Raw genomic sequence first — 17,656 nt, 5'->3', positions numbered from 1 at the left:
TTAATTTTCACTCGAAAATCATTCACTCTGAGTATAAACCTCTCATTTTTTTATTTTTTTATAATATTTTTCTTTAAATATATAGCCTATATATATTAATTTCCACGATAATTATTTTAATTTACTAAATTTGCAAAATAACAAATAAATTAAGCTAAATTAGTGATGAACTAATGCTAAAACGTTGACTCATCGTTACTTTTCCATACATTTCTCCGGCTCTTGCAATACTTTTTAATAATAAAAAAAACGCCGCAACAAAACACAATTGAGAGAATGAGTTGTAAATTTATTTTTACAAAAAATACCAATCGATATTTTGTATTAAAATTGCATTTTTAAAAAATAAAAGCCGATTTGCTCACTAAAAATACCGCTACTGGAACACCAATTTTGATGGATGAACTGATAAAAAAATATATATATTTAAATTTTTACGGTTTAAATTTATAAAAAAATAAATAAAAATTTCTTTAATAACGTCCGATTAAAGATTAAAAGATTGAACATGGCGTAAATCAAAGCACAAATCTCTCGCTCTCGCCCCTAGATTTTGCGCTGGTTTTTTTTAAATATCCAAAAACATTGTATTATAGATGAGTGGTTAAAGAAGAATCGACCCGCTTAAAAATAGTTTGCAAACTTATCTATGTGTAATGCAGAGTTAAATAGATCCAAGGTTTCGGCCGAACTTGGCTCTTTAACTCTTTTTGTTTCCTGTATCCGTCTTTTGTGAAGGTAAGTACGTTAAGTAGTGTGACGTTGCCGAAACTATTTATTGTATTTTCTAAACTACTAATCGATTAATTATGGTGTTCCGAAAGTGGCCGCTTCGTTTACGTCTCTAGAATATCGAGCTGGTTTAGCACGCCTACGTATACGCCGAGAGGGGGAAATCACGATGCGTCACGCTTACTAAAATTTCTTTCGACTGCACAAAATATTGAAAAGTGATACAACTTCACTAGTGACTCTTCTTTTGCAGTGTCTGACATGCAGAAGAATAAGAATCAAACTAATAGCTCCAACAGACTGACGATCGTCCCGAAAAAATTGTGGAAATCGAGAGCCAAGTCGCAGACGAGAGTACCTGCAACTACTACTTGTGCTTGGATGCCTGAGGTGAGACATATAACTTTAAATATATAAAAATTTATTTATTTTTGGATGGTAGATTTACGATTGTCTTTATATATATACGAGACGAGTGATATGGGAAATTATATAAACATTCTTTGTACTTCTGTAATGGGTCATCGACTCCATATTTCTTACACTTTTTGATACCTTAATATGTTTTTTATAAATGTCAAACTGCTAATATATGCTTATAAAATTAATTTAAAAAATATATTTTAAACGCTTATTTAAATACTAAAACTTGTTCCTAAATCCTCGAAAATCGCACGTAAAAAATGTATCATCGACCCAACAATTAGACTGAAGTTGTTCGCATTTATTAATATTTATGAGCTTTCAAATTTATTTAAATTTATAATTTATAAAATAAAAAAGTATTTAAACATTTTAAAATTAATTTTATTAATTAATATTTATTAAAAATTTTCTGTAAAGTAGACCATAGATTTCACTTTTTAATAGAGCTTTGATAGCAAATTGAGCATTTTTAACGTCGTTAAACGTTTATAAATTGAATTTTCTTGAATATTTGGAGTTATAAATATAAAAAAGAAGAAATTTTAGCTATTTTTAACATTTAACAGCTATCGAAAATTCGAAATTTGCGTAAGAAAATGGAATTGAGCGGGGGATAGACCGTGACGACATAATAAACTGAGCCAAATCTAACTGGCAAAAATTCGTTGTCAACATCATAAGAAATGTATATACATTAAATTTAATTATAGAATAAATGACTCACTTGATTTAATAATATTTAAGTTAATTTTTCTTTATATTTATGAATTTTTTTAAGGGTAACTGTTGTTGGAAGACCGAAAATGGATACAAAGTGACCCTCTCGGCTTGCAATCTTTTGACATTGAGTGAAGTGGAAAGGTTAGCTTTACAACAAATGGCTCTAACTAAATTGAGAGCCATGAATTTGAACTGTAAAGTCGATATACCTAAAGGCAAGTTTTGTATTATTTGTCTTCCTTAATTCGATTGCAAAACGGGATATCTGGCGTCGCGTCTTGGCGCGTACCATTTAAATAGCTAAAATACCTTTTGAAAATAGTAAATAAGACAAAAGTTGTCTTGGTGCAATGTATCCAAACGAGATTTTATCTGTAAATTCTTTAAATATCACCGTCGGCGATTTCGTATTGAAAATTTTATAAATTTTGCGTATAAAAAGTTAAAAATTATTATTTATTCCATCATTTCTTTGGTTTTATATGAATATAATTTATTTTCCCCCATTTCCTATCCTAAAACAATCGAAGATGCGAGCGACGTCGCGCCGCTTCGCATGCATTTTTAAGAGGCTGTAATTTTGGCAAAAAATAGCGAAGGACCACATTTCCAAAATTTTCTCTCAAACAGAAACAGAATTCCACTAGCGGCTTTCTCTTGTCATCGTTAGTTCTTGAGATATAAGGGCATAAAGATTACAGCCTGTCTATCACGCTCTAATTAATTATTCAATTTTTTAAAAATAATCCTAATTAAATCTTTAGTATATAATATACAGTCTTTTAATTTTAGCTGATAGCTCAGCTTTAAAAATGAAGCGACGAACAGCTTTGCTAAGAACCAAGGCCAAAACAGCTACTTTGGATGGCAAAGGTATAAATTTTATTTTAATTAATTAATTATTTATTTATTTTATACTCACTTAATTGATGTCAAGCCATTTTCTTTTCTTAGACATTCCTTCAGAAAATTCATTATTTGGAATCCCTTTACAGCAATGCATACAGAAAGAACGTCTGTCACGTCATAGAGGTTCGGTGCAACCTTTACTCGCAGTCGATGACGTCACGAATTACCCAAATTTTCTCGATGACGCTCGTTTAGGTGCCACTTCCAAGAGAAACAGCTTGTGTCCGGTAAGGTAAACTGTAATTACAAACCTTAATTAGGAAGAAAATTCAACATTAATGACTGATATATATCATGTTAGGATAATGTCGAAGCCCAAACGCATGATAATGATAGTTACCTGAGTAACATGGAATCTTCCGATCCCCAGATACCAAATGTTGTGAATTCGTGTGTTCGACATTTGGAAGAATACGGTAAATAACATTAATTTTTTTATAATTAATGTTTCTTTTTTAAAATAAAAATAAGTTTAAACATCCAGCAAATTGTTCCATAAAACAAGCGGTTTTTTTATAATCAGTGCATCAAAACATGCCGATAACCCGATAAAAATAAAGAATTGAGAGTTATGTATATCTATCAACAAATCACACTAAATTTCTCATGAAATTATTTAAAAACTCAAAAAATCCGTACGCTTCACCCAGAGAAGAACGTACTTAGCATCTTCTGCCACGATCAGAAACTTTTTTTATTTACAGAAAGTCCTGTATTTAATGCCAAATTATTTTATTGATTAATTAATTTAATAGCATAAAAATGTACCACAGAAATTTGGCAATTTTGGTTATCGTTGTGTTAACAAGTATTTATCTGTTAACCAAAATCGAAAAGTTAGATTTAATTTTAGTGCAGAAAATTTAATTAAATTTAAAAATTTAATACATAAATAAGTGATCGAGAGGCCATATTTAAAATCATTATTATTGATTTTTTTTAGTTATTATGGACAAATTCTCCTCCGAAACATGGCTATCCCCTTCTAAAATGAGACATTTTTGACCGAATGCCAACAGGTGCTTATCTCACTTGGGTGGCTTTTTATATGTTCGCTTTGTTCAAAATTATCAAAAATTTAAAAAATTTCTCCAGTTAATATTCTTATTATCTGCATAAATGTTTCTATTTAAAATAAAAAATTTAAATTCAGAAAATTAAGCGGCCGCCATTTTGTTTTATTTCGAAATACCGAAACATCCAACATAACTTTGCAATAAAATAAAAGTTTTAAGATTTACTAAAATAATAAAGATCTGGCAACATTGCCGTTACAGCTATACAAGACAATGTTGCCAGATATTTTGCATATATTTACTATCTATAAGAGTGCCATTAATTCAGCGGCACATCATAAATTACACTAAATATAAAATTTTTGAAGATTTATTTTTTATCGTCTGGAAAACGCTTTAAAAATTTTGCAGCGAATAACATGGAATAATATCAATTAATGTTAAGTGTATGCGAAATATAAGACACGGGTATATTCCCAAATGTAATGAATGACACAGAATTACTCATCCATATGTCGACGATGCAATATTTTAATTTGATTAATTTGTATAAAATGCAATAAGCTAGTAGACAAACTTTATTATTTTCTCAGCGCTAACACTCAGTTTCTCAGTATCAACGCAAAGTAAAGTATATTCCTAACGTTGGAATGAATTCGAATTCGGACTCTCATGACTTTAACATATTGTTCAATTCAGAGTTTCGTTTTTATTCTTAACCCCATCATAACTGATCATAATGACAATGAATATTACAATAAGTAAATTTATAAATAAGCAACGCTCAATATGAAATCATTTATAACAATGTTTCAAAAATATTTATCATCTCATCTTAATAATTGCAGTATTGCCCCACTATTAAATTACAGGTAACCCCCGTATAACACGGCACTTCTATAGCACGGATTCACTCTAACACGGTTCGAGAATTGGGAACATCCCCCCGTATAACACGGGTTCACTGTAACACGGTTCGGGAATTAGGTAAAACCCTCCGTACAACATGAAATGTTTGGAGGCCGGATGGCCGAGCGGTTAAGGTGGCAGCCCACCGCTCTGGGGGACCCGGGTTCGCATCCCGACGGGTCGAAAAATCCCCAGGAATTTTTCGGGGGGTGGTCCGTCCGGATATGTCGGGCCCCGTCCCTCACCACCCGGTCGCCCCATTGTGGGCCTGGCCGAACCCATAATGGCTTGCAAAAAGAGGCCTTCTTAGTGCCCATAGGGCGAAAAGAGTTTAAAAAAAAAAAAAAAAAACATGAAATGTATTAAAAACTGTTACCAGTTGATGATTCTCATGCTGAGATCATCATAGGATGAATAATCTGTGGTAAAATGTTTACTTAAATAAGTATTTTACCCATTAAAAAAAATCTATATAAAGCTGAAAAACTGGATTCTATCACTGTATGCCAAAAATGGCCACTAGAGGCGCCCCTAGCAATTATTTAAATTAACAATATAAATGATTTTATATATATTTTATATTTTTACAGTATAATATTCATTATATTATTTTTATTTGTAATTTTGTATGCCCCGATGCCTGCATCGGCCTTTTGTGAATTATAAATCCGATTTAAAGAAGGATTTAACAGCATGTTTTTTTAATTTTTGGAACCTAATCCCCCTTTTTGCGCTAGTTCTTTGTTTCGTATAACACGGATTTGCATAACACGGCAATTTTTTGGAACGTAACTCCCGTGTTATACGGGGGTTACCTGTATATATATGTAACATCCAGATTACATAGTATGATATATTCCTATAGCACTGAGGGTCCGGGTTTGAATTCGATCTGGATTCTTTGTCTAGATTAACTCCCGAGTAATCAAAAACGTCGTACTATGCTTCTCTATTATTACCATTTGTAATTTTTCTACCATTTTGCGACTATAAATTTAGCTTACGAAAAAATCAAATTGACTTTCTTAATTCATGCGTTTCAGGACTGCACACTTTGGGGTTATTCCGAGTAACCAGCTCCAAGAGAAGAGTTAGACAGGTAACTTAAACTTTGAATAAAGTCACATGTGGCGCGCATTCAGACATTTTTGTTCGCGTAAATGTCAAAAATTTCGCGATAGTTTAGCAACACGGAAGCAAATTTGTAATTTTTATACAATAAGCTTTTATCGATTTGCAGTTGCGAGAAGACTTAGAAAGTGGATCGATAGTGAACCTGAATGAAAATCACCATCCCCACGACGTTGCCCAATTGCTGAAAGAATATTTTCGCGATCTTCCCGAACCACTTTTGACCAGGGATCTCTATTCGTGTTTTGTGGCCGCCCAAAGTAAGCTCTATGGGATAGAATTATATCCTCGGATTATCATGATATAAAATTTTAGAAAATAGTTATACTAAAAATAAAATTTATTTAAAAAAATTAAGTTTTAAAATTAAATTTAAAAACCACGCAAACTGTCTTGACGTCAGGAAAGCAGGCGATCTTTCGTTGCTATAGCAACGCGCGTCGGAAAAGCAAATGAGCTTGCATGTAAGAAAGCGCAAATTCCGCCATTTTGAAAATCTTTAATTTTATTTGTCACATTATTTATCATTTAAATTAATTAAAAAATTGTTCCAAACAAGAAGTTAACGGAAAAGTATCCTAAATAATGTTACGTTTGTACCCGTTACTAAACGAGAGCCGCCACATTGGAAATCCATTAACACGAATTGTTTTATGTATTTTTCTAGGACAGAAGGACGAAAATAAACAATTGGATATAATCCGCTATTTAATATATTTGCTACCAGTTCAAAATAGAGACACTCTATGGACGTTGTTGCACTTTTTATCAATTGTAGCGCAGAATGCCGCCGATACTTGCAGCACAAATGGCGTCAGGGTAAGTACATGTTTTTATCTTTCTTTGATTTAATAAGCCATACCAATAGAAATGTCAACACAGCATGCATTTTAACAAATATAAAATCTATTGCCTGGTCACTGTTAAACAAAATGGCGAATTTATTGTCCATAAATTGCGTAACGTTAAACTGCCATCCCAACTTGTAACGCTACGTAAGTCACACGTACCCACTCCTAAAGTTACGTAACGCGTATTCTCGACGACTACCTTGATTTTACTAAGGAATAATACAAGGCACGGTACTGAATGGTTCATTATTTTATTATTTACAGGTGTAATGTACGGTACAAATCAGTGGCGTAAACAGCACCTTTCGCCACGCAACAGTTCGGAATAAAATGAAGGGTTGAGACTTTAGCATTACGTAACGTTTTGTAATTACTCTTTCGTCCTTAGTAAGGTATGGTAACAATTGCCTGCATATCCACATTACACAATTCATGGGGAGCCCCCTTTTTTACAGCAGTTACTTTCCATATTTAAAAATTTCAGTGGTTTATTTCCTGTCTTGCTACCTTGTATACAATATACAGGCACGAGAAATATCTGGCTTTGCAGTGGAACTAATGCACAGTATGACATATTCCTACACCTGGATAAATGTTCACGAATATCCAGTGTATATTAATTTCATTTATGGATTCATTAAGTTGATAATGCTAAGTAATACACACAAAATAACAGACATACGGACAGACACAGATGTTACTTTTATGAGTATATATTGCAAAATAATAAATTATTAAGGATTTGTTCTATTCTATTCCAAAAAACAAATCTATATAGTTTTTCATTTTTAATTCTGTCCCAAAAGCACACTAACACAAGCTTTTTAATCATATTCATTATGGATTTGTCCTTGCCGGCAATGGGCCGACCGGATTGTGAGGGATGGGAGACCGAATTTTTGACATATCCGTCAAAAATTCCTAGGTTCACCAGCCAGACTTAAATCTGCATCCTCTGAAGTGGTGATCAGATGTTTTTGCTGCTTTGACCATGTTTGAGAAAACAAAAACATTGGTGTACATATTTATCATCAAAAAATTCTGATTTTGGATTATGAAAATATCAGTGAAAAACTAAATTGAAGCAAGAATTAAATACAATCTTCTTGAAAAAGAGCCTGACTTGACTCTAAGCCCATGTCTGAGCAGAGTATTAAATAAATATTTAATATCCAATGCTCAGATATGAGCTTAGTCAAGTTAATGTTTAATATTAAACATTAACTACCAATATTAAATATTTTATGTCATGGCTGGATGGTCAATGTGGTGAAAGCATCAGACCACCATTCTGGGAACCCAGAATCAAATCCAGGAATTTTTCTTTGGTCTAGTCCAGGGGTGGCGAACCTGTGGCACGTAAGAGAAATCATCTGGCATGTAATGTATCATATGATTTCTGTCCTTTTCAATCATCCTTTCTGTTTATCACCCGATCATCCTTTTTTCAATCAGATTTTTTACATTTGTTCGAATTAAAGCGTATTCGTTTAATTTCTTTAAATATCGTTATTCAAAGTCTAAGACTTTGGTATGCATTAACATCTTTAAAGCTAAGTATGCTTACAATATGGCACGCGGACTCAAAAAGGTTCGCCATCCCCGGTCTAGTCCGTCCCTTATATGTTGGGGCCTGCCTCACCATCTAACTATTTTCATTGTGGATTTGGCTGAACCCAGGAAACCTATGATAGGTGTGAAAGAAGAAAGCCCTCTTAGAGCCTGCAAGTCAAAGTCAAGAGTAAAACAATTTTATGCAAAGCTATGATCTTATGATAATTGATATGAAAAGTCCTAAAAATTACCTAACTAGTCATATGGCTTGAATTATCCTAGCATTATTATAGAAAATTGTTTTGTAGAAATAAAATAACTCTTAAAGGTTTCTTTGGGAAACCAAATGAATTTGTCTAACTTCCTAGAGTTTATCTTTGGTTTCAATGATTGATTGATTTATTAATGTGAAGCACCAACATAATTGTGACTGCTAAGTAGTCTAAATATGTCCATTGTGGGAAGATCAAATCTGCAATGGAACTGGCCACACGGATGAGGTATGTGAAAAATGCCCTAAACAATACTATCTGTGAAGAAGTATGAAGATTTGAATTGGGTTAGATAGATTATTGTTTATTGATAACAGGTAAAAATATACAAGCACACATAGATAAACAAATAGACACTAATGCAATTTGTATGTCTATAATTATGAAATCAGTAGGAAAATTAATAGAAAAATGTAAGAAGAATTTAAAATTTGACCTGGCAACCACAACAGCTTTGATTGGTGCGTCGAAGCTTACTCCATGCTTTCAAAGAATAGCTCAAAATTAGTTTAATTAAATTTTGGATAATTACTGAAATTTATTAAAACATAAAAATTTTATTGGTATTGTACAGGGATCTTGTTTGTACTAGGAGAATACATTGTAGATTTTCTAAAGAAATTTCAATAAAGGTAACTTATTTAAATTTTGCTTATCCATATTCCAGCAACTGGGAAACAGAATGGATTCGTCAAATCTTGCCACTTTATTTGGTCCTAACATCCTGCACACGTCACAGAAAAAAGGAAAAGATTACGAATATGTTGTAGAGAGGGCATACAAAGCCGAAGAATGCTGTGATGTGATCAATGTGGTTCAGAAACTCATAGATAACTACAGGAGACTATTTACGGTAAAAATTTCTACACTAACTTATGCATGTATTGTACATATATAATGTTATGAAAATATTTTAAGTTAATATAAGCTACATACTTCAATATTTTTGCATACATATGGATGAAGCAAATGATTTCTATGAGTTTTATCTAAGATGTTTTAAAATTATTTAAACTTTCAATAGGTGAAGGCAGATGATTTGGACAGTACTTATCGTCGTCTTCTTCTAGAGGACCCGGATGCTCTACAGAATATATTAAATAAACTCTACATCCATAAATTAGAGTAAGTTTATTTAAGTCTATTTATAAACTTATTTATGCAATATTAGACTTTGCTAGCAGAGAGAAATTAAAAAGCAAATTCTTTATCAGATAAGATTTTTCCTCTGCTACAAAAGAATAATAGCGAGGTTGAGGCCGAAGTTTTAAACACGAAAACGTGTATGTTGGATGTTCAACGCATCTTTCCTGTAAGCCTAGAAGTTTGAGAATGGTGTTTGGAAAGTCAGTGGAATCATGCTCGACATTCCAAACGCCATTGTCAAACTTCTAGGCTTACAGGAAAGCGGCGTTGAACATCCAACATACACGTTTTCGTGTTTAAAACTTTGGCCTCAATCTCACTAATATTGCTTTATGCCAAACAGTGTAATGTAGCAAAACAATGAATGCTCATACTGAAACTTTTGCTCTACTAAAATCTAAATAATGCAAATATTCTTAGAAATCTCGGGTATATAAATTCACAATAATAGTATTTAACTACTTATTAATTTTGCTTAGAGATAGAGATGAAATGAGAAAAGGAACTTTTAATACATGGCGAGAGAATTGTGCAGTCATATTTTTCTTCTTTGTTCAAGATTTATTTCCCTTTTTTGTTTTGCATATTACAAGTTGCTAAAAACTCCCCAATACATGTGTAGCAGAATTACAAACTTTTGCATATGGCAAAATATGATAATTTTTCATAAAAATGTCAGAATTGTACATGGGAGTAAATAAACAAGACAAAATAAACCAATATCCAACACGACATTACATTTTTGTGCTGGATATTGGTTTATTTTGCCTTGTTTATTAAGTATTATTTTAAAGAATGTGATGCAATATACAATAATTTTTTGGAAAATTCATTAACTAAGTTTTAAAGTTATTTTAAATATGGCAAGCTTAAAAATTGTACATATGTCACTTGTTATTGGAAACGTTTTTTTTTTGTGTTAGACTTCAAAATAACTGTTTATGGAAAAACTAGTAAAATTTTACAATAACTTCCTTATAGTTATATTCAAGTGATATTTTTATAAAAAGCGAAGTGGAAATTATATCAAATAAACAATTGTTAATTGATATCGTCACATTGCTGAGCTGCAATTTTTCATCACAAAGCTCTCAATTTTAGTAGTGTTTTGCCCTGTACATCATACTTTTCCTGCTAACGACGGAGTGCCGGTCATTTAACTCCATTCGGGAGAAAATTTTTGAATTGAAATAATTATATACAAACTTCTGGTTTGGACCAGAAGTTTGTATATAGTTAATCGGGGCAACTTGCCCATAGGCTTTCTATCTGGACTATATTTCATCTGGACTTTCATCTAACTCTATTCTCAAGATTAAGAAAGGATAGACAGACACAGACAGATGGATGCCAGTGGGGATTTACAGGTCTACAATTTTTGAAAATTGCAGCCCAATAACTAGGCCCTAATAATAATTTTATAGTAATTCTGTAAAAATACACAATCAACAAAGTTTTATACAGCTGGTAGAACATTGAGACAAGTTTTTGAATGTTTATAAAACATTCAATTTCAACAAAATAATTTTAATAGGAATATGAAATTTTTTAATGTGCAATAAAAACCAATTTAGAGATATTTAAAATAATGTCTCTATAGTTTTTGTTAACAGTTTCTACTTTTTTTATTTCAGTTCTTATTTGATCATTCCTTATAATTCTGTATACTATTGAATTAATTTTTGTTAAGCCAGTGGTTCTCAAACTATTCATAACAGTTAGTACCTTTGATGATGATAGAAAAATGTTGTCGTTTAAAGTTTATACAAGAGATACATGTTATTCCCATAGGATTTTCATAAAATGCCTATATATTTTTGTAATTTCACTTACGTTGTTAGAATATTTATTAATCATTTTTTTAGATAATGTACTGAATCTATAAAGTTTAACAAAATACTTTATGGTGACAATACTGTAGCATTATTATATGGGAAGCAGCATATTAATCCAATGACTTTTAAATACAGCTTGGAGAAAGTGACCTTGAACACACAATGTTTAACTCGGCCATTTAATAACATTTGAAATTAGTGTAAAATAATAAAAATACACTTTTTTTTAATGAGAATCCTTAGGAGTAAAGGTTTATTTCTTCAAAGATGATGAAGGCGGGGCCATGACAGTAAATTCAGCTTGCTAAATCAAAATGCTTCATAATTTTCTTGAACTAATTCTGTCAGTGTGATGTTGAATATCTGAATCTGTGGTTTCAACATGATGGTGCAATGGCTCCCATGGGAACAATTTGAGGACTGTGGCAGAGTTGAAACGGAGCATCAGGGATGGAGGCAGTAATTCCCTCTAAAAATGTTATAAAAAGTCATGCAAAGTTTTAAGGAATGATTGCAAGAATGTGTAGACAACAACAGACACCACCTCATGGATGCAATATTCAAAAAGTTATTATTTATAAATCCTTTGTTAAATGCTTTGAGATTAAGTGCAGGATGATGATAAATTTAGTTTAGCATAATTGCATAACTTCTATGTTACTTTAATTTAAAAACCATCAGGTTAATCTGCCACATCCTGTATAGAGAATTTTGTAATGATACTTTTACAAGGGAAAGCCAGTAAATAGATCACAGACTGATATATAACAACAAAAAATGTCAGTTCGTAATTTCTAAAGCATCATTAGATGGCAACACAATCCATTTCGACGATTAATTCGGGTAGCAGACTCTAGACGTTGATTCTGGACTTGTGCATGTCCAGCTCAGTTTCAAAATGGTTACCATGCTTGAGAGTACAATTGAAGAGCAGTGTACTGTTGTGCATTTTTATGGGAAAAATGATTTCCTGGTAAGAATAAAATGCTTCCTATTTACAGTGAGAAGCATTTGTTGCATAAAGCTGTATACAACTGGGTCAGTAAATTTTGAGGATATTCAAAAGTTGCTGATGAAGACTGACCTGTCAATCCGTTAAAACTGTAACAGAAACAACTGTGCAGTGAATGGAAATGATCTGAGCTGGTAGGGAAGTGATTGTAGATGGTGTAGCAACTGCAGTAGAGAGTTTGGTTTATTTGTATACAGCAACATGACATGTGGGTACCTTCTAAGATGAATTTCTAAAGGAAATTGACCCCTATTTAGGTGTTAAAATGTGAAGAAAACCTGGAAAACTTCATGTGGCTAGCCCATTGATGAGGCACAAACCCACAAACAACCAGTGTTCAGAGATTTTATGCACTTGGCCACTGGTGGGTCTCAAGGTTTAGTCTTTATCATAATGTATAATCATTTAGATTTCTGGAAAATGCATAGCGGGGCCAGAAAACTTAAGAATACAGAATACACCAAATAGACCTTGCAACATCTTACCTAGAATGATAAGACATGCTTAACAGGATTATTACTGGGAATGAATTGTGGGCACACCACTATCAACCCAAATCAAGGCATGTCTCAATGTGATGGAAACATCCTTTTTCACCTTCAATCAAAAAATTAAGCAAAGAAAGTTATGCTTGCTGTGTTTTGGAAACGTCAAGGGCAAAGGTCAGAATGTAAATGACTCTACAATAGGATTCAGCAAAGCTTCACACTATGATTGCAAAATATGCCCAGGCATAGGATTATTGTTTCATCACAATAATATCAAACCTTATTTGGCTTGATTGGCCCAGAAGAAAATTAAACAGCTAGGTTGGATACTTTTTAAACATTCAATACTTTGTGACCCCTACTTAGCCCCAAGCAACGTCCACCTAACCAACGGCCACTAAAAAAGCAGCTTGGAGGCAAATGTTTTGCAAGTGACAAACAGGTTAATGTATGTGGCTGAGACACCAAACCCAAGATGTTAACATTGCTGTCTTAAGGCTTTGATATAATTATTAATGCCAGTAGCCCATTATTTTAAATAAATGAATATTTAATTTTTTCAGAGATGGCACTTAATGCCTACCTCTAGGCAAAATTACTTGATATTTTGTTATTAAATGGTAGCCATATCATAGCTCATATATTCCAGCAGATTGTTTTTGTGTTATCCATTTGAATGTTGGGATGACCACATAGCTGTAAATAGAAAGATACTGTTATGTGATAATAATTATAACATTAATGTCACATTTTTATAAAAGAACGTGTTATATTTACCACCACATTTTCTTTCATCAAAATTCTTCAAAAGGAGTGGCACGAGTCTGTAGACTACCATTTTGAGTAGCATTAGTCTAGATCAACGGTCTGCAACTGGTGGTCCGTGGAGAAATTTGGACATTGATCAACAGAAGGTTACGTGAAGTATTATGAAAGAAATGCAAAATGCTTAGTTACTTTTCCACTTATTGGGGGTTTCTTATTCAAATCTAAAACCAAATACGAAGAGACTGCTATCAATAAATAATGAACAATAAACAATATTGTGAGTGCGATTGTCTCCTTCGTAGAAAACTGCTAAGAATCCATAAACTTGTTTCAAACAAGCAGCAATGAACTTTAGGCTTGCATTAATTTATTACAATTAAACATGTGAGTTTCTTATTAATATAGTAACTTTTAACTTAAACTTTTATGATCATTATTATTCTACAGGTTTTGTATTGTTTAAAAAAATTCATGATAGTGGTCCGTGGGATTCAAAATTATGAGTTTAGTGGTTTGTGAGGTGAGAAAGGTTGCTGACCGCTGGTCTAGATGGTCATAATTATGGGCAGTTTATATTCAGATACCACTTTATGCTTCAGCTATACTAACCATTTTCGCTACAAATCAAATCCATCCAGTAAAGGAGAAAATTTTGGCCAAATAGCCCAAACTTATAAACATGTCCACAGTCTTAGCATGCATTGCTTTTCATTAACAAAATCAAACTAAATATTTCTATAATAATTTTTATATTTTTGTCAGTATTCGCGAATTGAGAAATTGGAAAGAGCAGGAATTTTAAAATAACATACTTTCTTCTTTGTGACCCTTTCATATCCATTTTGGGATTGTACGCAAGTTTGAGAACCATTCAAATTAAATAATTAACCTTTTATACAATCAGTTTTTTCAGAATTTTTAATCTAGTAATAGTCTCTTTAATCCGAAAAATATATTGACGATAGACTGTCTCACAGCTTAACAGGTTCAAACTCCTTTATTGCTTTTTCACAAATGCATTTTGGATCAGTATTATTCTTTCTGACCCCTCTTCAGTGCTATAAAACAAAATTTAGTTAGTTTTGTTATATACAGTCAAACCTGTTTTTATGTGGTGGATAGGGACCGCATTATATATACGCATAAAAAAAATCGGATGAAACTTCACGAGTGGCTATAAAAAATAATTTTCGCAACACAATTTAAAAAATATTTTTTTATGCGGTCGATAGGGACCGCATAAAAAAAGTCTCACATAGAAAATAACTCAAAACCGTACGAAATAGAATTTATTGACAACAGATGTCAGCACTTGACTGCATCGTCTCGTCTATCGTCTGTTTTACATATTTTTGTCCAGGTGGTGTTTTGTTGACTTAAAAAATAAAATAATTTATTTTTTGCATATTCATGCAATAATATTGCTATAATAAGTTTATTTAGCTATAATAAGTCAACGTGAGACATGACGAATCGCACGAGACTAGTCGCCAACTATACCGCACAAAAAAAATCGCATAAAAAATCGCACAAAAAAAGACTGCACAAAAACAGGTTTGACTGTATATAAATTTTGTTTTATAGCACTGAAGAGGGGTCAGAAAGAATAATACTGATCCAAAAAGCATTTGTAAAAAAGCAAAAAGGAGTTTGAACCTGTTAAGCTGTGAGACAGTCTACCATCAATATATTTTTTGGATTAAAGAGACTATTACTAGATCAACATATAATACAGCTACCGTAGGATATTTAATCAGACTTTTTAGTTTTAAGATGAATTCAATAAATGTAATTTATTTCTTTTGAATATTTCTTTAATTTTTAAGTATAAATTTTTTTGTTATTTAATTCATGGCTAATTTAGCTTATAGTAAAATTAATATATATTATTTTTGATAAAGATCTGGAAGAGGAAATCAAAATTCATATTCGGATGGAAGACAAACATTTGTTCAAGAAGTAAAAATAGAAAGATCGAGGCAAAGAGATAAGAAAACAGTTGTTTTACCCATTATTACTATCAGCAGCGATAATAAAAATATCAAAAGTAGCACTCTGTTACTTGAAGACGATAGTAATAATACTCTAGTTCCACCGGGATTGAGAGACGATTCTCCATCTTTGAGAAGGAAAAGTTTTCCCGATCAGATCATTGATAGGTCTTCCTTACTGGAAGTTAATTCTCAAGTCAAACCACCGACATTTACATTCTTTGTTGACCAAGATAATTCTCTTAGCAGGAGTAATGAATCTATTTCAGTGGAAGATTCAAAACAGGAAACTTTAGATTATTACAAAATTACTAAAACGAGCAATGAAGAATATTTAACTTTGTCTCCCGGTAACATTCAAACCGAAGAACAGTCTCAGAGAGGAAGAAGGTATCTGAAAAAACCTGAAGATAAATTCTCCATCGAGAAAAGTGCATCCACTTCATCAATTGCTAGTAACAAAATCCACGAGAAACGAGAAAAATCGCATAAAATAACCAAATATTCATCTAAAGTTAATTCTAAACAAACTGGAGCAAACACTTTGTCTAAAATGGTATCACTTATCGTGAATCCAAACTACGATACTAATCCACAATCAGGTAATCAAAGAAATACAAATCACAATCATTCTTCGCCGGTTCATTATCAGCAGGAAAGGTGGAAACGCTGGGAAATAATAGCGTCGGAACACACCGAAGTGTAATTTTGTCATACGTGCATTATTTTTTTTTACAACTTTGAGGGATCAAACATTATGCATAAATTATGTTTGTTTGTTGATTACGAATATATACGTGAATATTTGATACGATTTCGATACCGTAGTTATATTTAATGGCATCGATATGTTGTGCTGTTATTTTGGATACGATGATTACTTTTTAAAGAGAGACTATGAAGAAATCTTTTAAGATAATTAAAAATTATCTTTAATATAAATGGCATTTTCAACAAATTCTTAAATCCTGATTTACATGTAAATGTATCAAATAAAATTAACAAAAAACAAAATTATTTGACAGGGAAAAAAGCAGAAAATGCAAGAATTTGCATAATTGTCTAACAAAAAGTATTCTGTCAGTTCAGAAGTACTTTTATAATACAGCAAAATTGGAATGCATATTAAGGCACAACTTTGTTTTTTTGTATAAGAAACAATATGGATATTTTTTAATCAAGAAACATTTTTACCGTGTCACGTCGAATGCATAAAATGTCAGTTTTATAAACAGCCGAATTTAATGCCCGCAAAAATGGTTACAAATGTTTCAACCGGATACAGATTCAATCACCTGTAATAGAAATACAATGTAATTGCCGACTCACTTCCCTAACAAATAGTTTTTATCACAGAGAATAAAACAAAATATAAATTTACAAGCCTGTAGGATAATGCAACATTGGCAATGTGCGGCATGCCGTCACGTAAAAATAAAAGAATGTGTCAGTGTTTTGATAAATTCTTGACTTTCCAAGCACCTATTCTGTACTTTAGCCATATTAATATTAAATCAATTCCCATTTGTAACCAGCTTAAAACGGGAACCAATTTTGAACCTGAAAAAAAAAAAGTTAAGTAAATTAAATTTTTTTAAAAATGTAATGTATAAAAAAATTACACAATATCAATTAATTTATAAAAATGTAAATAAATAAATACTTTTTGTAAACTTTTTTGATAGAAATGTTAAAAAATCGAACAAATCAAATTATTAGCGTGTCGGCTAATATGAAATTTGTTAATGTCGTCACGAAAACAAATTACGAAATAGTTATGTAAATAGCTTGCAAAATTTTCAAGTGCTATTTTTACTATTTATTTTTGTTATGATAGTTTGTTCGTAATATGGAATCACTTTGTTAATTAAATAAAACCGAGAGTGATTTTTGTTA

The 17,656-nt window shown here is 31.9% G+C and overlaps 2 protein-coding genes across 4 annotated transcripts in view; one reads left to right on the top strand and one right to left on the bottom strand.

Moving 5' to 3' along the window:
* LOC136974218 (rho GTPase-activating protein 6-like) overlaps positions 1–17,656 on the top strand; it is a 22,467-nt gene extending 4,811 nt beyond the window's left edge. Inside the window, exons 1-12 of one of the 2 annotated variants that reach the window (XM_067269042.1) lie at positions 528–738; positions 986–1,122; positions 1,937–2,093; positions 2,671–2,751; positions 2,833–3,014; positions 3,089–3,203; positions 5,756–5,811; positions 5,953–6,103; positions 6,511–6,662; positions 9,188–9,373; positions 9,545–9,645; positions 15,671–17,656. In XM_067269042.1, coding sequence (XP_067125143.1) covers positions 994–1,122; positions 1,937–2,093; positions 2,671–2,751; positions 2,833–3,014; positions 3,089–3,203; positions 5,756–5,811; positions 5,953–6,103; positions 6,511–6,662; positions 9,188–9,373; positions 9,545–9,645; positions 15,671–16,466 — 2,106 coding nt within the window. In that variant the 5' untranslated portion in view covers positions 528–738; positions 986–993 and the 3' untranslated portion in view covers positions 16,467–17,656. Of the gene's footprint in view, positions 1–527; positions 739–985; positions 1,123–1,936; positions 2,094–2,670; positions 2,752–2,832; positions 3,015–3,088; positions 3,204–5,755; positions 5,812–5,952; positions 6,104–6,510; positions 6,663–9,187; positions 9,374–9,544; positions 9,646–15,670 lie in introns of those variants that run through there. The other variant, XM_067269041.1, reaches the window with a different exon arrangement.
* wol (Dolichyl-phosphate beta-glucosyltransferase wollknaeuel) overlaps positions 16,980–17,656 on the bottom strand; it is a 37,738-nt gene continuing 37,061 nt past the window's right edge. The window contains exons 9-10 of one of the 2 annotated variants that reach the window (XR_010880612.1): positions 17,142–17,320; positions 16,980–17,055 (exon numbers count right to left, since the gene is read on the bottom strand). Coding sequence is in view for 1 of the 2 variants with exons in the window: in XM_067269043.1 (XP_067125144.1) it covers positions 17,208–17,320 (113 nt within the window). In the remaining variant the exon portion in view is untranslated. Of the gene's footprint in view, positions 17,321–17,656 lie in introns of both variants that reach the window. The other variant, XM_067269043.1, reaches the window with a different exon arrangement.

Source organism: Centruroides vittatus, unplaced genomic scaffold, assembly GCF_030686945.1.
Source record: "Centruroides vittatus isolate TY-2023 unplaced genomic scaffold, ASM3068694v2 contig_345, whole genome shotgun sequence".
In the NCBI taxonomy this organism is placed as follows: domain Eukaryota; kingdom Metazoa; phylum Arthropoda; class Arachnida; order Scorpiones; family Buthidae; genus Centruroides; species Centruroides vittatus.
The sequence above is the reverse complement of the archived record's forward strand: the minus strand, read 5'-3'. Positions and strand labels throughout refer to the sequence as shown.